General features: G+C 42.2%; 1 protein-coding gene across 2 annotated transcripts in view; it reads right to left on the bottom strand.

The window, feature by feature from the left end:
- chrnd (cholinergic receptor nicotinic delta subunit) overlaps positions 1-16,290 on the bottom strand; it is a 43,073-nt gene extending 26,783 nt beyond the window's left edge. The window contains exons 1-5 of one of the 2 annotated variants that reach the window (XM_033032128.1): positions 15,732-16,290; positions 4,744-4,889; positions 2,838-2,882; positions 1,239-1,348; positions 382-537 (exon numbers count right to left, since the gene is read on the bottom strand). In XM_033032128.1, the coding sequence (XP_032888019.1) occupies positions 382-537; positions 1,239-1,348; positions 2,838-2,882; positions 4,744-4,889; positions 15,732-15,783 (509 nt within the window). In that variant the 5' untranslated portion in view covers positions 15,784-16,290. The remainder of the gene's footprint in view (positions 1-381; positions 538-1,238; positions 1,349-2,837; positions 2,883-4,743; positions 4,890-15,731) is intronic. The other variant, XM_033032127.1, reaches the window with a different exon arrangement.
- Positions 16,291-22,032: the final 5,742 nt, after the last annotated feature.

Below are 22,032 nucleotides of genomic sequence, written 5' to 3'. Positions count from 1 at the left end.
GATTGATTCTCCGGCAGCTGAGCTAATTCTCCACAAACAGGGGTAGTCTAGGCATGAATGTAGTGAAGTTACAGTCATGAGAAACCAAGACAAATGCATTTAGTCTGGAACATGCTGTTGATGTTTCTTATTTCACTCAGACCCATCAAAAAGTGTTGGTCACCATTTTGTCTACACCTTTAGATTTCCTCTTCTCTTAAAGTCTTTTACGATTGGCAATGCAGCTATCCCTGCATGCTAATGAAACATAACCATCAAAATTAATTGTATTTCCCATCAGTGTTATCAGTTGAGTCAATTATAACTGTATCTCCACTACTTCCCATTTTCAGAAGAAAGAAGCAGGATTCCCATGAAACGCAGAAGGCAACTTGTACTTACGTGAATTTCAAGGAGCAGTTCTGCCAGTCAAATGGAAAATAAAGGACATTGATGGCACAAGAACTTCTGAATATTGCAGGGGGAAGCCAAGTAACATATCCATCCGGACTGACCAGCACATTGCAGAAAAAGGCGGCGTTGTACTGCCCATCGTTGCTGGTGATTGAGGCACAGAAATCATGTGATATGCAGTTCAAGTAATGCTAATACTTCAGTAAACCTTTAATAACTACTCAACAGGTATTTTTGCAGCCTCGTATTCCATTTCCTATTGCCTTTACTCACAATGTAATGGATTTTAATGCTGGACCATTGAAAGCAAGCTGTTCGCCTCAAATACTTGTCAACTCAATTTTCTTTGACTTAGAAATGCACTTAAAGCCCAACCAGAAAAATAAACGCCCCCTACTGCACCAGTGAAATGCTATTTCCATTTCTCATTCACTCCTATGGCTGGGAATGAAAGAATTTAGCACTATCAAAATGGTCAGGTTCTTGCTGTGAGGCCTTGCACTCCAGAAGTTGAATTTAGATTTGTCCAAATACACTTCATTGTGTGCATCTTGGCCAAGACAAAGGACTATTATCTCAACAATCTAGATTAAATTCAGAACTAAATCTGCCAAATCACCCGGATTTAAATCAAATCCACTTCACCTCCCAGACCTAGAACTTGATTTTTAGTCATTAATAGAGAATTTCAATCAAGGTGTTTGTAGTTTTCTTGACAATATGCCCATTACTTAGAAGATCATGGGGGGTCCCCAAAATGTTGCCAAGTAAACAAATTCTGCATTTGCAAAGAACAAAATCTCTTCCGACAAAAAGGTATAGTTTGAGGAAACGGGTTTTCCTACTTGTTTTCCAGGATTATGTCTGGAATCCATATTAATCCAGGGGGCAGTCGAAGGATGGAAATTCCACTGTATTCTGATTCATTCCACGTTAGCCGACTATCTTGCCATGCCTACACCAAAAAACATTACAACTTATCACCAGTAGATAGAGGTTCAGATCACCGAACAAACGTACGAAAAACCACTATTTATATAACAATGTATGCCAGTCCCGGGTGGACATTCTTGGTCTTTATTTCGTTGGTGCATTGACATTTGATTGAATGGGCTTCTCTCAATATTGTTCAATCAGTCGCATTCTCTGACTGATTTATGGAAGCATCTGCTGATCCATCCGTGTAATTTACATTATGTCAATTTATGAAACAATACAGAAAAGGCTGGAAATAGCAGGTTCTGCAAAAAGGAGTGGCAGTGTCTCGGCTACATAGACAACAATCAAATGTAGATTGGACAACCACTTTTCACAGCACTTTTGTTCACTCCACAAGGATGACCCGAGCTTCCAGTTGCCTGTCCCCTTATTTTCCATCCCACTCTGATCCCTCCATCCTTGGTCTCTTACACTGTCCAATGATGCCCAATATAAGCTTGAGTGAGGAACAGCACCTCATCTTCCGTCAGGTATGTTTTATTCTTTGGGACTCAAGGTTCAACTCAACAATTTCATATGTTGTTTTTCTGTTTGCATTTAGAACCGGCCAATTCTGCTGCAAGGTTATCTGTACATAAATTCTGTTATTCTCTCCCCGCACAGACACTGCCTGATCTGTTGGGTATTTCTCCTCCTAGTTTCAGCAACATTTAAATCTGCATTTCACAGGTTTATCTTGGCCCTCTTATTTGTTTTCTTGCTCCCAAATTGCCCTCAATAATCAATTAACCAAAGTGTTTTGTGATCATAATCCCAAAGTATTAGAACATGTCACTCATGTGAAACAGAATGTTGGAATAGATATTCAACAGATATTTGAACAGTTTTCAATAATTTTTCAAGAGATCTTTTTTTAAACGTATGTTTTTCCACAAGGTTGTGAGGGCTTGAGTTACAGGGAAAGGTTGGATAAGCTGGGACCTTTTTCTTTGGATAGTAGGAAACTGAGCAGTGACCTTATTGAAGTGTACAAAATCGAGAGGGGCATGGATAATGTGAATGCTCACATTCTTTTTCCCAAAGAAGAAGATTCTAAAACTAGAAGGCATCGGCTTCATGTGAGAGGGAAGAGATTTAAGAGGGACATCAGGGTCAAACTTTTTCGCTTAGAGGAAATCCTAAGGATCAGAGGATTTTTCGTATCTGGAACAAACAGGAAGCTACAGAAGCGGATGCAATTACATTTCATGAAACACATTTGCATATGGTTAGGGAGGTTTGAGAGGGATATGGAAAAATTAAGGCAAATGTGACTAGCCCAAAATGGCAATTTGGTCAAGTGAAGCTGAAGAATCTGGTTCCCATTGTTTAGCGCAATGTCTCGACGACTATCAGATTTTGTAGCAAAGATAATAAATTTGTTAAAAGTGTGCTTATTGGTGCAAGGTTTACAAAATGTAAAAACAATTCTGTTATATGAGACAAGGCAAGTTCATTTTACTTACGTGATCAATCCATACGTTTGAAGTAAGAGTCTCATCAATTTCTTTCTATAAAGTATTGAAATCCCAGAATTACATTAAAAAGCAATGTACTTAGTAGCAATTTATTTGGCCCTATACAAAGATCCCACACTTATTTACAAAGAACCATACATCTAATGCAGCACATATAGCCATTTCTTTGAAACTCTCATCTGTGCAGGGTATTTTTTGCCAGTTTGTATACAAGGTATACATGGTGGTGCAGCGGTAGAGTTGCTGCCTGACAGTGCCAGAGACTGCGTTCGATCCTGACTATGGGTGCTATCTGTATGGGGTCTGTACGTTCTCCCCATGACCTGCGTGATTTTCTCCGAGATTTTCGGTTTCCTCCCACACTCCAAAGACATACAGGTTTGTAGGTTAATTGGTTTGTTCAAATTGTATAAATGTAAAATTGTCCCTAGTGTGTGTAGGATATTGATAATGTGCGGGGAATACTGGTTGGTGGACTGAAGGGCATGTTTCCGCACTGTATCTCAAAACTAAACTAAACTAAACTAAACTACTAGGTACACAAAAATGCTGGAGAAACTCAGCGGGTGCAGCTGCATCTATGGAGCGAAGGAAATAGGCAACGTTTCGGGCCGAAACCCTTGTCTGAAGAAGGGTTTCGGCCCGAAACGTTGCCTATTTCCTTCGCTCCACACTGCACCCACTGAGTTTTTCCAGCATTTTTGTGTACCTTCGATTTTCCAGCATCTGCAGTTCCTTCTTAAACTAAACTACTAATGGGCCTGTCCCAATTAGGCGACTTTTTAGAAAACTGCAGGAGACTATGCAGAAATGACCAATAAGTTGAGTAGCGAGGATGCAGTTGATGTGACAAAATGACTTTTAGAAGGCATTAATCAAAACTCTTACAGGCCTGTCCCGCTTAGGCAACTTTTTAGGCGACTGCAGGAGAGTCTGCGGTCGCCACATGTTCGCGGGTGGTTGCCGGGGAGTCGCCTTCATGGTCGTGAGGAATTCCCGTATTCTGGGCACTAGTCATGTTGAAACTCCTGAAAAATGGTCTTGACACGAAACTTAATTTATACCTTTTCTCCAGAGATGCTGTCTGACCTGCTGAACTAAGGGCCTGTCCCACTTAGGCTATTTCTTAGGTGACTACAGGTGACTAGGCTGTCGTGACATGGTCGCCGGTGTGTCGCGTGTATGGTCGTCAGTAGTCTCCTCAGTCGCCCAAAGAGTCGTAGCGTCTTTCTGATCGTTGCTGGATTTTCAATGTGTTGAAACATTTTCGGAGACAGTTGGCGACAGTGAGTTTGACGCCAATGAGCGTAGCTTGACTTCTCCTGACATAGGTGCTAGTCGTAGTTGTCGCCAGGTTAACGTAGGTTGTCGCCAGTGCTGACTCATTTTTTTTTTGGTTGTTAAATTAATGATTCTAATTCAAATTTTATGTTGAAGGGGGTCCAGTTGCTGCTTTTTTGACAACCTGCTATGACTGTGACAGTCGCTGGCAGTCGCCTAAAAATAGCCTAAGTGGACAGGCCCTTAACTACAGCTTTTTGTGTCTATCTTCGTTTTGAACTGGAACCACAGTGAGTTGAAGTAATCAGGACTGGGTACAGTGGAGAAGAAATGGCTTCAAGTTCTTCAGTGCACCTAAAAAGTTCTTTCCACCCTGGAGCTAAATTAAAATTACTCAAAAAATAGTAAACTCATGCAAGTGATTTTTTTGTGCATTTTTGGCCCAATAGATGGAAATAAAAATATAACCGATATAACTATGTATTATTCAATCCCATTTCACTTTAAAATTAATGTTTTCTTCATCGGATAGTGCAAGGTAAAATTACTAATAATTTCACCAATCGCCAAATTTCTTATGTTCTATTGCCCACTGAATAATTAACTGGCTTACTAGTGAGACAAGGTTGGAGAGGGTTAAACCCAGGCTAATGTTCACCACTTCATCCTTATGCTGGACGGGTCGTACATGCTTGTTGTATTTGCTGGCCACCAAAAGGTCGTAAATCAGCCTCTCTTCGTCATTTACTCCAGAACATTCTGCAGAACAAAGGACAAAGAATGGGAGTCATTGGGAACATACAGAGAAAAACTCTCACCATCTTCTACAGATGCGCCGTAGAAAGTATTTTTTCGGGATGCATCACAGTTTCGTTTGAGAACAGCTCCGTCCAAGATCGCAAGAGATTGCAGAGATTGTGTGGATGCAGCCCAGGCCGTCACACAAACCAACCTCCCTTCTATTGACTCAATTTACACTTCATTCTGCCTCAGCAAGGCCAACAGAATAATCAAGGACGAGTCACACCCTGGCCACTCCCTCTTCCCCCCTCTTCCATCGGGCATAAGGTACAGAAGTGTGAAACACACATCTCCAGATTCAGGGACAGTTTCTTCCCAGCTGTTACCATGGGAAGAAACTGTGGGAAGCATGGGAAGAACCATCCCACCACAACGAGTGAGCAGTCCTGAACTACTGCCTACTTCATTTGGGACCCTTGGACTATCTTTGATCGGACTTCACTGGCTTTATCTTGCAATAAACGTTATTCTCTTATCATATATCTGTACACTGTGAATGGCTCAATTTTACTTCGGAGTCACGTGAGTGACTACGTGAAGAAGCCCGTTCAGCCGCACGTGCGTCATTACGTCAGACGCATTGGTGCAGGCGGCCGGTTGGAGCAGCAGCTCCGCAGCCCGGTAAGCTTAAACCTCAGGTAAGCTTGTTTTTTACTTATTTTATTTCCTGCAGGAACCTCTAGTTCCAGAGGCTTCCTGCTGGAGGATTTGCGAGGCCCGACGAGGGAACCAGCTATGGGCTGTGGGGAAACCCCGGTTCTTGCGAGAATGTCGGGTGTCACGAAGTGGGTCGCTGACGGGTGGTCAGTGGCTTCCAGGCGCTCAGGGTGCCGGGAGGGGTTCCCTCTGATAGGCACATAGACGCTGGGGTTCCCAGGGAGGGGACCTCCAGTAGGCCGGGTGCGAGAGGGTATTTCCCTCTGATATGACTAGTTATTCTGGGACCGCCAGTAGAGCGGGAGTCGGCAGGGGGTTCCCCTCCAACAATATGAATATTTATGCTGGGGTTTCCCGTGGAGGGGACCGCCAGCAGGCCGGGTGCCGGGAGTGGTTTTTCCCTCCAAGATATGAACGTTAATGCTGGGGTTCCCGTGGAGGGGACCTCCAGTAGATCAGGTCTGGAGGGGTTTTCCCCCCAAGATAAATATTTATGCTGGTGTTCCCGTGGAGGGGACCTCCAGGAGACCAGGAGTAAATATATATGCCGGGTGTCAGGAGGATTTCCCCGATATCATATAGAGGCTGGGGTTCCCGGGTAGGGGAATCCAGTAATTATGCGGCTTACAGACCGCAGGGGTCCCCAGGTAAGGGGTTAAACAGACCGGAACGGTCAGCCCTGGGGCTGGTAGGGGGTTCCCTCCGGTAATATATAAGGGTGCTGGGATTCCCGGGGGAGGGGAAATCTACCAGCTATGCGGTGCCCAGACCGCAGAGGTGCCCAAGATATGGGGTAAATTGACCCAAGTGGTCAGTCCTGGTGTCGGGAGGGTTCCTTTCCGGTAAAAATAAATAATGTGGAAGTTGGCCAGGATAGAGCCTTATTGAGAGGAGGCTCAAGATAGATACACCCTAACATCAGGATATGGCAGTGTTGGGCAGATGAGAGAGCATTGTAACAGGGCTGCATAATGGGGATGCCGAATCTATGGCAGTGCCGGCCTATTGCTCTAGGCCGTGTCAGCAGCGCCTTGTATAGGGCTGCTTAAATGTATGGCAGCAGCACCTGTAGAAGGGCTGCAATGATGTCTCCCTCATGGAGGAGGTGAGCTTACCGGGGCATTTTCTGACCCTGAAGGGTGGGCCTGTTGGAGAGGCCATGCCAGCAGCGCCTTGTAGTAGGGCTGCTTAATGTCTCCCTTATGGAAGAGGAGAACATGCCGGGTCAGTGTAATCTGATGCCGAGGCTGAGGGTATAGCGTGGAGCATACCTCAAGGAATGAAGGGCACATGTCAGAGGTACGAATTCTGGCAGCAAGGTTGCCATTACAACACAGTGCAGTGAACACCGCTATCAGGGGAGTTAGAGCCACCTGCCGAATATTCTATTCAGGTGAGACATATTCCACAGGCAAAACCTGAAGGATGAGTAAGGATTCATAGTTTAGGGGAAAACACACCCCATGGCTTCATCGGCAGGAAGCGGTTCACTGAAGCTGGTAGCAGCATTAAGCTGACCAGAGTTACTCTACAACTAAGTTACCACGAACAAGGTGGTAAGATTTACAATTGGTTGGGCAACACACAAATAACTGAGACATTGCCATCTACTCAGAGGCATTTTAACCAGGTAACTGGTCAATACTAGTATTCCAAGAAGGTTGGAATTTGGCCTGAAGAGTGTTGAGCCAGGTCCAGTATTTTAGCCAGGTTGCCTTCGAGACAGGCTCGGAGATATGGGGAATTGTCTTTCAAGGCAAGGTCAGAATTATGGCAAGAGTTGTCTGGGGACATGTGAGAATTATTGGAACCGGGCCAGAGTTGTTGTCAGGGCAGACTCGAAATTATGGCAGGTGTGGCCTGTTCATTATGAAAGAAGGGTGATCAAACTGATTTCATAGGGTTTTCCATGTACAATGATCATCAGAGATGTTTGAAGGCATTGTTATGATGAGGCAAGTTAAACAGTATGATAACAATAAATCATTCAAAGGACTACTCAGAGTTTAAAAAACAATTGTGATGTATTGTCTGGATTATATTTTGATGCTGTATTTGACTAAAATCACAGTCTCAAGCTAATTGAGGAATTGATTTCTCCTATCCAGTAAATTAGGTTGTTATCAAATGGATAGTTGCCATGTGACTCCGCCCTGGGCAACAGATTGGAATCAATAGAACCTGGAACAGCCTTGTGGTTATAAAGGAGTTCCTATTCATTGGACTAACTGGCAATGTAATAGATGTGATGCAGCTGTGCTTTTGGGAGAACTGACAGCATGCTAAATGACAAACAATAAGGGTCATGAAGGTCATTGATAATACAACTTGCTATTGCCAGCTGAAGCTAATAAAGCCACTATGATGGACAAACAGTATTTAGCATTGCTCCAGTAGTTGATCAATAAATATGTCATTATATTGCAAAAAAGATGCCATGGCTTAAGGTGGGAACATGCAAATGTCATCTCTAATCGGAGGTGCAGGAGATTTGCAATGAGTTATTAACTCTTCAGTATTGGTATCAACTATCTATAGACCCGAAGTGCATTTATGGGTTAAAGAGTGATTGAGTGAATATGCATAGGTGCATGCTCAACTTCATGTTGATACACTAAGATGTGGCATATGATAAGCACGAGGGTGCAATCAGGGAAAAAATCCTGTAAAAAGGTACATAATCTAATTTGCCACTGGAATATCATTAAGTACACATCAATGACAACACAGAATGGGTGTTGGACCACGCAGTATTTATGAAAATCTGATTTAATGCAACACCGAATATATATTGTTTTCATGCCAATTAAAGGTTGCAAAAAATGTGTGGCATAACAGTGGCGAAAGATACATTCTCGCTACAAGCATGAGGAATGGTCTTTTATGTCTTCCTCCAATTTGCTTTATGAGTCGGGTCTTGAAATAGAGTCATCAAGAGTCGCTTAGGTTCCAGCTGTGGAATTGGCCTATTCAGTTTGATTCCCGATTTGTCGGGAATAATAATAATGCAACATTATATGGTTATTTAAACGTAACTTGCTGGTCCAGCCTGCGGCTTGAAAGATCAGCCGTTGCATGATAAAATCAATATATGTTCTACAGATTTTCAATAGACTGCTTACGGCTTGGGTTTGTAATGCCTATTTTTGTAGATATTCACAGTGCTGGAATGGTACCAAAAAGCGGTACTTTGCTGCTTCAGGAGATGGGAAGCGCTCATGTTATATTTAAAATGGTACAGATTCTGAGTTATTGCAGTTCATTTAAATGGTCTTTGACAATATTGAATTATAGGATCATTAACTGTGCCAAGGGGCTTTCCATCAGACTTATTGCAGCTAACAAGGGCCAAGTTGTTGGGTTCACCTCGGATTTCGAGTTAGTAAAGGATATCTGTTACACAGGTTTCCCAGGACAAGTACAATGCAGTATGGTAGATTGACATTGTGTAACACTATTTGAACCAGGGAGTTCCAGCTACATTCTTAGCTTTGATCGGACCTTATTAGGTAGTTATCCTCCTGGCGCTGGTTAGCGCAACAGGTCACTCGCTACATTATTGTGACAGGAGAGGATGATTACATCTGCAAATATATGCATAGTATTTTATGCTATAATTAATTTAAGCAGAGTAGTAGGGGTGTCAGGTCTCAAAATAGCTCAAGACATACCCAGGGATTTCTCGTTTTGTGGGGACACACATATACAACAATACGTCAAGGTCACCAAGAGCCTTTGAGACTCTGAGCTAACTATGATTGTTAATTACAAAAGACGTTATAAGAACCTATCTGCTCAGATCTTGTCAGGTGTTAAAACGGAGTTGAGGTATGCAGGAGTAGATACTGATCTGGATCTCGCTCCACCAGGGCTGCTATAACAGCAGCAGCAAGGGTTAATTACGTTCCGCTGGACCACATCATAACGGCTGTAGTGTGGTCAAATGAACAATATTTCAAACATGTTATAATAACCCGTTGCGAGACCAGAGGTATTCTCAGTTTATTTTATGTTCTGTTACAGGTTCCATCCGGATGAGAGATGTGACTATTGTTATTGCTTATTTAACAGCATCAGCATGTTTAAATCTATGTCATGACTGTATGCATTAGGAATGTTTTCCCTCATTTTGTCAATGAGGCAGTTGTGGTTGTGTAGACTTGTTTTCTCACGGCATGAAATCACAGAGCTTTGAAATCTTCACGTAGTCACTCACGTGACTCCGAAGTAAAATAGTAAGATTAAACGAGAACTTACCAGTTTGAAGTTTGATCTTTATTTTATGAGGAGTTATGATGAGGGAATACGTGCCCTCCGCTCCCAGCCCTCGTTGAGCTCATCTGGTAGTTCTAGTCTTCTTTCATCTTACTATCATACTTCAGTCACTATTATTATCTGTGATTTCACACCGCTGCTTTGAAGATTGACGCACGTGCGGCTGAACGGGCCTTCTTCACGTATTCCCTCATCGTAACTCCTCATAAAATAAAGATCAAACTTCAAACTGGTAAGTTCTCGTTTAATCTTACTATTATAATCATGTATTGTCTTTGGTCACCACGCAACAAAAGCTTTTCACTGTACACGTGACAATAAACTTAACTAAACTAAACTAAACTACCTCACCGAGTAAAATCAATACAGATGACAGGATCCCTCTCGCTTTTAACTTAAAAAGTGATAAATATGCTTGAAAAGGGGTGAGCCAGATATTTCATGTTGCATTCAGAGTGTTGTTTGCTGAAAGTCCCTTCATCATATATTAAGCTTTTATTGATGTTGATAAAAACTTAAACTTTGATTAACCTGAGATCTGCTAATTCAAAATTAAACAGTATTGCTTTTGGCTTCAAGTGATGCAGTCCTAATTTAACAGCAGAATATTACAGAAACAAGAATATTCAATCACATATCGTGTACATGCTAGTCAATATTTTTAAATGTATAATGCAATAGTGATGATCACATACATCTTCTGGGTTAAAATCACACGTAATAAGGTTATTTCACACAGAAAACACCGATTTGGAGTTTTGTCAGGATGAATTCATCCTGGTGGTTTTGTGAAGCACCTGGCACTCAGCCCCATTAAGTTTTATTAGTGTTTTTTCTGTGGTATAATTCATTAAAAAGGGCGTCCCCGAATAGGTGCCAGGCCTGGCATATTTAGTGTAAGTTTTATTTAATTTATTTACTTGCTTGCACTCTGCCAGACTCCACAGTAACATGCAGTAACTCTGCAGAAACATGCTGCTCTAGTTTATACAAGCACATTCTTTGGCATGCTGATTTGTTGTTGTCACAGAGTTATACAGACAGAAACAGGCCCTTTGGCCCAACTTGCCTTTGCTTAACAAGTTGCCTCCATGAGCTAGTCATATTTGCCTGTGTTTAACCAATGCTTCCAAACCTTTCCTATCCATGTACCTGTCCAAATGTCTATCAACTATATCTAATCTCACCACAGGTATGGTCCCGTTACACTGGAGAGTAGTCAATGTTGTTCCTTTCTTTAAGAAGGGAAGTAGAAAACATAGGGATGGTAAACCTCACTTGAGTGGCAGGGGAACTATTGGAGAGGATTCTTTAGGATAGGATTTCCTCTCATTTGGAAGAGAATGGGCTAATTAGGGACAGTTAGTATGGCTTTGCCCATGGCAGGTCATGTCTTACAAAGTTTATTGAGTTGTTTGAGGAGGTGATGAAGGTGATTGATGAAGGTAGGGCAGTAGATGTTGTCTACATGGATGGTAGTAAGGATTTTGATAAAGTCCCTCATGATGGCAATCCAGAAGATTAAGATACATGGGATCTACAGTGACGGATGTTCGGAATCAGAACTGGCTTACACATAGAAGAAAGAGGTTCGGGGTGGATGAGTGTAATTCTGGCTGCAGCTCTGCGACCAGTGACATTTTACAGGGGACTGTTCGGAGACCTCTATTGTTTGCAGATGACACCAAAACTGGTGTAGTTGCGGACAGTGAGGAAGGCTGATAAAGGATTCAGCCGGATATACTGTCGATCAGCTACAGAAATAGATGAGTGAAATGCAGGTAGAGATTAATCTGAGCAAGTGTTGTACTTTGGGAAGTCCAACGTAAGGAGAAAGTAGACAGTTAATGGCAAGACACTTAACAGCATTGATATGCAGAGAGCTCTTGGGGATCTAGTCCATAGCTCCCTGCAAGTGGCAATACAAGTAGATAGAGCAGTAAAGAAGAAGTACGGTGTGCTTGCCTTCATTTGTCAGGTATTGCATATGAAAGTCAAGAAGAGAGCATTGATTGCCGTTCTGGTTGTTCCATTACAGGAATAATGTGGCTTTAGAAAGAGTGCAGAGGACGTTTACCAAAATGATGCATAGATTAGAGTCTATTAGTGAAAAGATTGGACAAATGTGGATTGATTTCTCTGGAATGTCAGAGGTTGAAGGGAGATGTGATAGAAGTACCACCGGGTGGCGCTGTCAGCGAAGGCAGCCTCGCCAGCGGTCTCTCTGTCTTTTCGTCTTTCTTGATATTTTTAGTGTGTTTTTAAAGTTTGTGTTAATGTTCTCTGGTTTGTTTTATGTGGAGGGTGGGAGAGGGGCTCAGGGGGGAACATTTTTTTCAATCTCTCACCTTGCCGGAGATGCGATTGTTTTCTGGGATCGTACCTCCGGTCGCTCTGCGGCCTAACATCGTGAAGCTGGAGGCCTTGCTCGGGATTGACATTGAGCCCCACCGTGGGGACGTGAACTTACCATCGGAGCCGATCCCTTGCTTGGGATCGACGCTCCAACCATGGCCTGCGGATTTCACCATCGAGAAGCTCGCATACAGCCAGAGAAGATGACTTTAACTTCAAATCCTGTTCAGCATGGACATTGGGGCCAAAGGGCTTGACCCTGTCCTGAACTGTTCTATTTCAGTATTCTATGTTCTAATTGTTCTAATTGTACCCGCCTCAACCAATTCAACTCGCAGCTCATTCCAAATACCCACCAACCTCTGTGAGAAAAAGTTGAAATAGATTTTAAAATTATTCTCTCACTTTAAATCTAAGCCCTCTGATTTTAGACATGGACAGTTAGAATTCACCTTATCTATATCCATCATGATTTTATATACGCCGATAAGCTCCATGGAAAAAGCCGCCTTGCCAGTCTCTCCTTATAGCTCAAGCCCTCCAGTCCAGTAACATCCTTGTGAATCTTTTTTGTCCCCTTCCAGCTTAATGACATCGCTCTTTTAACTAGGTGGCCAAAATTGCGTACAATACTCCATGTGTGGTCTCACCAACATCTAATAGTTCTAACATGCCACCTCAACTCTTGTACTCATTGCCCTGACGATTGGTGTTGGTGATTGTGCGTTGAGAGTGAATGTTATCGATGCGTTGTAGAGTTTGAAATACAGGCGCAGATTCTGTTATTTACCCTGCATATATCTCTGAAGGCAAATGATATCATCAAGGTCTTTGGGCAGGGCACTGAACAGTGAAATGCAGCCATTTGTGAGAAGAGGAAGGGGTTATTGCTATTGATGGGGGCGACCAGAGGCACGAGCCATGGGCATGTCTACGGGCACCACAATCTGGAAGCAAGGTCTTCACAGAGAACATGTGCGAGGACATTTTAATCTGGCACGGTCAGGGATTTTTGAGAGCTGCAACTTTGACACATGTAGCCAAGGCCCAGGCGAAATAGTTGGTGAAAATATGGGCAGCTGAGAACCTTGGCAAAAAGTTACACTTTCAGACTGTTTTACGTAACTGTCTGGTTACACAGTTTGTAAACCTGAGTCCATGACTATATTAATCATCGATTAGATAGAGATACAATGTAGTATTTCTAAAGCCAGCTCTGCCTGAGTGACCGACCATGTATTCCCCAATGCCTCCAGTAGTGGAGAGCCACCAGCATTGGCACCACTCGGGTGCCCATTGAATGAATATCTCACTATGAAAAGCTATTCATACAAATTAGGGGAAATTTACAAGTAACCCACCAGTCTGCAAGTCTTTGGGGTGTGGGAGAATACTGGAGCACTCGGAGGAAACCCACACAGTGACAGAAATATCATGCAAACTCCACACAGACAGCACCAATGACAAGATTAAGCTTTACTGAAATCAAACAAACTGCTGGAGGAACTCAACAGGTCAGGCAGCATCTAATAAATAGACAATAGACAATAAGTACAGGAGTACAGGAGTAGGCCATTCGGCCCTTCGGCCCTTCGAGCCAGCACCGTCATTCAATGTGATCACGGCTGATCATCCCCAATCAGTTCCTGCCTTCTCCCCATATCCCCTGACTACGCTATCTTTAAGAGCCCTATCTAGCTCCCTCTTGAAAGTATCCAAAGAACCGGTCTCCACCACCCTCTGAGGCAGAGAATTCCACAGACTCACAACTCTGTGTGAAAATGTGTTTCCTCATTTCCGTTCTAAATGGCTTACCCCTTATTCTTAAACTGTGGCCCCTGGTTCTGGACTCCCCGAACATCTGGAACACGTTTCCTGCCTCTAGCGTGTCCAAACCCTTAATAATCTTATATGTTTCAATAAGAACCCATCTCATCCTTCTAAATTCCAGAGTATACAAGCCCAGCCACTCCATTCTCTCAGCATATGACAGTCCCGCCATGCCGGGAATTAACCTTGTAAACCTACACTGCACTCCCTCAATAGCAAGAATGTCCTTCCTCAAATTAGGGGAACAAAACTGCACACAATACTCCAGGTGTGGTCTCACTAGGGCCCTGTACAACTGCAGAACGACTCTTTGCTCCTGTACTCAACTCCTCTTGTTATGAAGGCCAACATGCCATTCGCTTTCTTCACTGCCTGCTGTACCTGCATACTTACTTTCATAGATTGATGAACAAGGACCCCCAGATCCCATTGTACTTCCCCTTTTTCCAACTTGACACCATTTAGATAATAATCTGCCTTCCAGTTTTTGCTACCAAAGTGGATAACCTCACATTTATCCACATTAAACTGCATCAGCCATACATCTGCCAATGAAGGGTCCCAACCCAAAATGTCCATTTCCTTTCTCACATGCTTTTGGCCTGCTGTGATTCACAGGTCATTTGTTTTTTGCTCAATGTCCCAGCATCTGCAGTCTATTATGTCTCCATTAAACCTCATTAGCTGGGTGGGCCACTGTACTTTCTATTGATCATCTTTCTGGGATGGGAGATCGCAACCTTCACGTGGTCCGCCCTGTTTCGACGAATGCAATCAACCCGGCGTGCACAATCAAATAAGATCAAATAGAACAAGTTGTTCTACAACTTTAGGCTGGGCACGCCATACGCAAGAAGAAGATCATCTTTCTGCCCACTCAGTTAACTTGTCTTTACCTCTGCTTTTCTTATCCTTGTCACAGCTTACTAGTCTCGACCCAAAACGTCACCCATTCTTTCTCTCTGGAGATGCTGCCTGTCCCGCTGAGTTACTCCAGCTTTTTGTGTCTATCTTCGGTTTAAACCAGCATTTGCAGTTCCTTCCTACACATCACTATTTCAATTGTCCAACAGTATTAACCTTTGGTGGTGGTTGGTGATCTCCCTATTGTCCTGATGTTGATTTATGTCTTTGAAATAATGTATAAAATGTACCATCTTCTGCATTAAATTTCCTTTCTAAGTTTTTCTCTGCATTGTGGGATATTTAAACGTGTGGAAGCTCAATGAGCAAAAAGTAAGCCCCAGTGTTGGTTATTGTTGACCAGTGAACAGCGATGACTAAATATGGATGTAATTCTAGTTATAACAGTTTGCACACAGGAGTGTGGATCAGGAATACAGGAATATTCCTCCAACCAAGCAAATTGGAAAAAACTTGAAATTCATGTATTTATCAGTGAACAACATAAGATTTTGATATCCTTAGTTCTGTAAAGAGTTTCAAATTTAACACAAACAAAAGTCAAAGTTATTTGTACCTAAGCTTCTGTTATTTTAAAATAAACCTTATAGTTTCAAACAAGACAGTAGAAATTCAGCTCTCCGAAGTTTGAAAGAAAATGTTACATTTAACACAATAGCTCCAGCCTGATTGGGATTAGATAAAACTGTAAACTCAAACCAAAAGAGATTTTCATTATCACCAGGAAAGATTGTTCAGTAATAATAAGAAGTAACTTACCCGTATAAAACAGGCAGGAAATAAGAAGATAAACAAAATGAATGTTCCTCATTTTGAAAGCGAGCAGTTCTGAATTTAACGGCCGCAGAATGGCATTTGGCTATTCTTTGAAGGGCACAGAGAATCTGAAAGTCGATCCCGAGTGGAAACTGACACAAACAGCTGCTTGTGCAGATGGATATAAAATAAACCCCCTCCTATGGTGATGGGTCTGGAGTCTCTAACCATGGGTGGGGAATCTGATTCATATTCCACCTGAACATCAACTCTGATTGCATGTTTTGAGAGGAAGGATAGAGGATCAGGTCTTGCTTACATTTTTTGTTTGAAAGAAGTTTCAAGGAAGAAGAGAAAACTAAGGATGTAGTTGTGTTTCACTCCCTCCACTTTGTTTCATTACTTGTCAGCCATCCAGCCTTGAGCAGATATTTCATCAAATTATATATTGATTCCTGCCATAAATATATTCCTTGCTCACCATGCTATCTCTCTTCTTGGTCGCTGAGGCTAAATCTGTGGCCTTGTTATGTACTTTGATCCTATGTTAAGTTTCCAAAAACATTTTGTCATTGAGACTGCCTTCAACCACATTGTTAACATCGTTCTTCCCCAGCTCAACTCATATGTCGTCACTTCCAGACTTAACTATTCCCATGCTCGTCATTAGCAAATCCAAAACTGCAGCTTGAAATCTAAATTGTGCCAAGAACTATTCATTTATCATCCCTGTGATTCCTGCCTCACACTAGGTCCTGATCCTCGATATTAAACTCCGTATTCTTCTTTTCAAACACCTCTTTGCCCTTGTTCTTCATGCCTCGAGCTTTGCAACCTTTCCAACCCATAGATCTCTGAGCTTTCGTTTTTTTTTTAAATCAAGCCACTAGCTGCCAAGGCCATTAGATCAGAAGATAGACACTGAATGCTGGAGTAAATCAGTGGGACAGGCAGCATCTCCGGATAGAAGGAATGGGTGATGTTATGGGTCGAGACCCTTCTTCAGACTTAAGAAGTGTCTTGACCCGACACATCGTCCATTCCCTCTATCCAGCGATGCGGCCTGACCCGCTGAGTTACTCCTGCATTTTGTGTCGATCTTCGGTGTAAACCAGCATCTGCAGTTCCTTCCTACACCATTAGATCAGAAACTAATGATTACATTTCTTAAATCCTATCTGTTCACCCAAACATTTGGGCACCTGTCCTAATATCTGCAATGCTTGTGTTTTTTTTAATTGTAATTTGTCCTCTTTGAAATTCACAGACCCACATACTGTTGCATTATTGATGTATCAATTAATCAACATTCGAAGGTCATTTATATTTTAAACATCCAATTTATCACTTGAGAATTCACTTATATTGGAGGTTTTGATAAAACCTGCTCAGCATGTTGAGAGAAGACTCGCATATTTAAACGAACAAGTTACTCCAGCTTTTTGTGTCTATCTTCAGTTTAAACCAGCATCTGCAGTTCCTTCCTACACAGAATAAGAGACAGGTTTTGTATTATTTTATTTTTTACACAGCAAATAGTTATCATTTCACATACTGGAAGCAGGTTAATTTGTAACTTCCACAAAGAAATTTAATATGATCTTAAAGTAGAGAAAAAAAATCTGTGCTATTGGGAAATAGCAGAGATACAGGAATAGCTTGGCAGTTTAAATAGCCAACATAGGAATGATAGAATGAACGACATCCCTGTGCACTGAGTGGTATAATTTTGTACCTGACAAATGTTTTGAAGGACTGACAAATGGATCACACGATTGGGTCTGTTTTTAAGATGAATAAATTAAATGGGTCAATAATTGCTTTGTGAATCTTGACTAGAAACATTGAAAATAGGTGCAGGAGTAGGTCATTCGGGCCTTCGAGACAGCACTGCCATTCAATATAATCATTGCTGATCATCCTAAATCAGTACCCCGTTCCTGCTTTCTCCCCATATCCAATGATTCCGTTAGCCCTAAGAGCTATATCTAACTCTCTCTTGAAAACATCCAATGAATTGGCCTGCACTGCCTTCTGTGGCAGAGAATTTCACAGATTCACAACCCTCAGGGTGAAAACGTTTTTTCCTCAGTCCTAAATGGCCTACCCCTACTCTTAAACTGTGATCCCTGGTTCTGGACTCCCCCAACATCGGGAACACTTTCCCTGCGTCTAGCCTGTCCAATCCCTTAAGAATTTTATATGTTTCTATATCTCATCCTTCTAAATTCCAGTGTGTACAAGCCCAGTCGATCCATTCTTTCATCCATCATTTCATTCATTCTGCCATCTTATTTAACATTATATTTATATTAATTCTATGGCTAAATGACATTCTATTTATCATGCTGGAATTAGAACAGCATTTCAGTGGGGCACTGAAGCAGATCATATTTCCTCAATCGGAAGTGATATTTAATAAGGTCCATATATCAGTACTGCATTAGAAATTCCAATGTCCACACAAGCTCAGCGCTGAAGCGATTTTCTTAATGAGCTTGTTTGGATAGCCAAGATAATTGTCCCTTTGATTTTACACATATTTAACTGTTGCTCTGGCCACAAAAGTAATATTTTATACTTGTGAACATCAAAATAATATCCTATTTTCACAACAAAAATCAGGCTCACCCCTGTCAAAGAAAGACTTTGTACAATGTTGGTCAACATCATTATTTTAATTAAAATGTTTCTAATCATTCAATCAACCTGCTAATAGACTATTTAGTCATACAAAGAATGATACAGTGTGGAAACAGGCCCTTCAGCCCAACTTGCCCACACCGGCCAACATGTCCCAGCTACACAAGTCCCACCTGCCAGCATTTGGTCCATATCCCTCCAAACCTGTCCTATCCATGTACCTGTCTAACTACTTTTTAAATATTGGGATAGCCCCAGCCTCCTATGGCAGCTCATTCCATACACGCATCACGATTTGTGTGAAAAAGTTACCCCTCACATTCCTATTAAATCTTTTCCCCTTCACCTTAAAATTTGTTTTAATATTCTTCAGGAATTCATCGAATGTTTTCTTAAATAGAGGAGAATTCCATTACATTTATAGCACTGACAGTGGATCTGCTACATAGCGGCTCTGTTTAATCACCTCGATATATTACAGCCTCACAATTTCTGGTGCACGACCAGAGGCTTTGGGCCACGAGATATACAATAATTCACTCAATATGTGATTTCATTCAGGCTGAATCTGGTTAGACTATTACATAGAAACAGCCAGAGAGTTGTGAATTGGTGGAATTCTCTGCCTCAGAAGGCAGTGGAGGCCGATTCACTGGATGCATTCAAAAGAGAGTTAGATATAGCTCTCAGGGCTAGAAGAATCAAGGGATATCGGGAGAAGGCAGGAACGGGGTACTGATTGTGGATGATCAGTCATGATCACATTGAATGGCGGTGCTGGCTCAAAGGGCCGAGTGGCCTACTCCTGCACCTATTGCTGTTGAATGCTGAATGCATGCTGTTGAATTATAATGAAATTCTCTAATTAAATAGAAATCAACATCAACCATATTTAGCAAAAGCATTAGTGTTCTTACGGTTCTTTTTTGGATAGTATTTAACTAATGTCCGGTGCTGGTTTATTTTGGGAGATTTGTGTTCAGGCTGTGTAATGTGATCCAGAATTTAAGAAAGAACAGCTGCACAGGATGAATCAATGTAATTAATAGTATCATAATTCTGAACACAGCAGCTTCAGTTTTGTAACCTATGAAGGGTTTCGTCCCGAAACGTTGCCTATTTCCTTCGCTCCATAGATGCTGCTGCACCCGCTGAGTTTCTCCAGCATTTTTGTGTACCTTCGGTTTTCCAGCATCTGCAGTTCCCTCTTGAATGCTTTTATGTTAGTTTAGTTTAGTTTAGTCCAGAGATGCAGCGCAGAAACAGACCCTTCGGCCCTCCGGGTCCTTGCCGACCAGCGATTCCAGCATATTAACAATATATCTACACACACTCAGGACAATTTACATTTATACCAAGCCAATTAACCTACAAACCTTTTCGTCTTTGGAGTGTGGGAGTAAACCGAAGATCTTGGAGAAAACCAATGCGGTCACGGTGAGAATGTACAAACTCCGTGCAGACAGCACCCGTAGTCGGGATTGAACCTGGCCATTTTATAGAGAGACTGTGCAGAAACAGGCCCTTCGGCCTACTGAGTCGGCACCGTCCAGCGATCACCCCATACAATTTACAATTTACAGAAGCCAATTAATCTATAAACCTGTATGTCATTTGGAGTGTGGGAGGAAACCAGAGCACCCAGTGGAAACCCACGCAGTCACAGGGAGAATGTGCAAACTCCGTACAGCCAGCACCCCTAGTCAGGGCTCTCTGGAGCTGTGAGGCAGCAATGTGTTCACAAAACTGTACAAAGTGTTATTGTGGGCCCGATCTAGCTGGCTTAACACTCACCTTCAGAAACACTGCTTGTAATCTTCCCACACCTACTCTGATCTAGTCCAGAATCAATGCCCAAAGGCTCCAGTGCTGCAAGCTGAGTTGTAGCTGGGATCCCAATGCGTTTTCTTGCAAGAGGTATGAAATATATAAATGGGAAACTTGTGATGTATAGGGCACCTTTGTGACCCTACCTGGAGCTTACACTTCTGTTCTCCATACCTAAAGCAGGAGTCAGTGCAAAGAAGGTTCACTTGGGTGATTCCTGAGATGAAGGAGTTTGTAAATTGCTTGTTCTAAGCTTCCCCCCAGTCTAGTTTCAGTCAAAAATCACTGAATCAAGCACTTGCACATCTAAACTTTATTTTGACAAAACACAATTACAGTTCCCACTATTGTACCTAGCCATCGCGGGTTTAATCCTCATATCTGCCCTCTTGGCCTCGCTCAAACAGAGACACTCCAGAAGGTCACGCAGTCCTAAGCGTTCTCCCAGGAGATCGACGCTGGACCTCGTTGGAGCGGATTTTTATACGTATCCAAACCTCGAGGGGCCGAACCATATGGGGGTGGTTTCTTTACAGTCCAATAACAGATGTCGATTAACCCCGTACATGACAGACGTTTTCCTACCCAATATTACAGTCGCTAATACATTGTATTCAAACAGTGTTTCTCAAAGGAAACGAACATCGCAACATGTGCCCTGATATGCAAGAAACCCAGACAAGGCTCAATAATTAATCCAATCAACATCCAGCAAAGTAAAGCTTTGCAACATTATTTACAGTGTGTATGTCTGGTTCGCATTCATCAATCCATTCTATGCATTTTGCACCTAATTGCCAGGATCTGCAGATGTTCCCATTCTCTTCCTGCAGCTCTAATCTAGGCTCTAGACCAGTGGTTCTCAAATGGGGGTACGGTATCCAGACAGATAGGAGGAAGGTACACAAAAATGCTGGAGAAACTCAGCGGGTGCAGCAGCATCTATGGAGCGAAGGAAATAGGCGACGTTTCGGGCCGAAACCCTTCTTCAGGAGGAATGTCAGCTCGTAGAGAAAGGGTTACCCCCAGGGGGTAAATTTGTTGATTCTGGATTTGTACATATTTTTTCTGATTGACTGACTGTGTTCTGGTTCTGGTATACTGGCAATCTGTCATCATTAGTTGTTCATAAATAAGTGAAATAACATTGTTATGTGATATTAGAGTTGCCAGGGGTAAACAGGACGAAAAAGGTTGGGAACCCCTGTCGTAGAGGATCAAGAATCTTTGGCGCATCTTTGGAACATCTTGAAACGAAGACTGACAAACATTTGAATTTAGTGCCTGGATGAAGAGGCTCAAAGGGCCAACCCAGCCTGATCTAAAGCACCAGTAGCGGACTGGGTATAAAAATATTGGTTGCCAGGAGACAAAGGAGGCCCACTTCATCAGGGGCCCACTTGCCATCGGGCAAGCTGACAACCTAGCCAGTCCGCCACTGTAAAGCACCACATCCAACTTCCTGAGCGGGACTATTAATTGCTTTACATTTTTTTGATAGAGACATTTACAGCCTATTAAGATCGGATTGGCTAGGTTTAAGAAAGCAAGCTAAAAAATATCTAAAGGCTCAAATAATTAATATTAAACTAAGCTGAAGTAATTAACCAAATACTGACACAAGGAATTAGCTTGAATAGGCATTTTGGTCGACATGAACAAGATGGGCTGAAGGGCCAGTTTCCTGTGCTGTATAACTTTATGAATCTATTGAATAGAAATATTGAGTTTTAAAAACAAGAATGCTGTGGCAATTAATTGCAGGTACTGGATGGATAGATCCTGGTTGATTAAAATTATGTTCTTCTTCAGTCAGAACCTCAAAGATTAAATG

This window comes from Amblyraja radiata, chromosome 13, assembly GCF_010909765.2.
Source record: "Amblyraja radiata isolate CabotCenter1 chromosome 13, sAmbRad1.1.pri, whole genome shotgun sequence".
Taxonomy (NCBI): domain Eukaryota; kingdom Metazoa; phylum Chordata; class Chondrichthyes; order Rajiformes; family Rajidae; genus Amblyraja; species Amblyraja radiata.
This window is presented reverse-complemented; position numbering and strand designations above follow the sequence as displayed.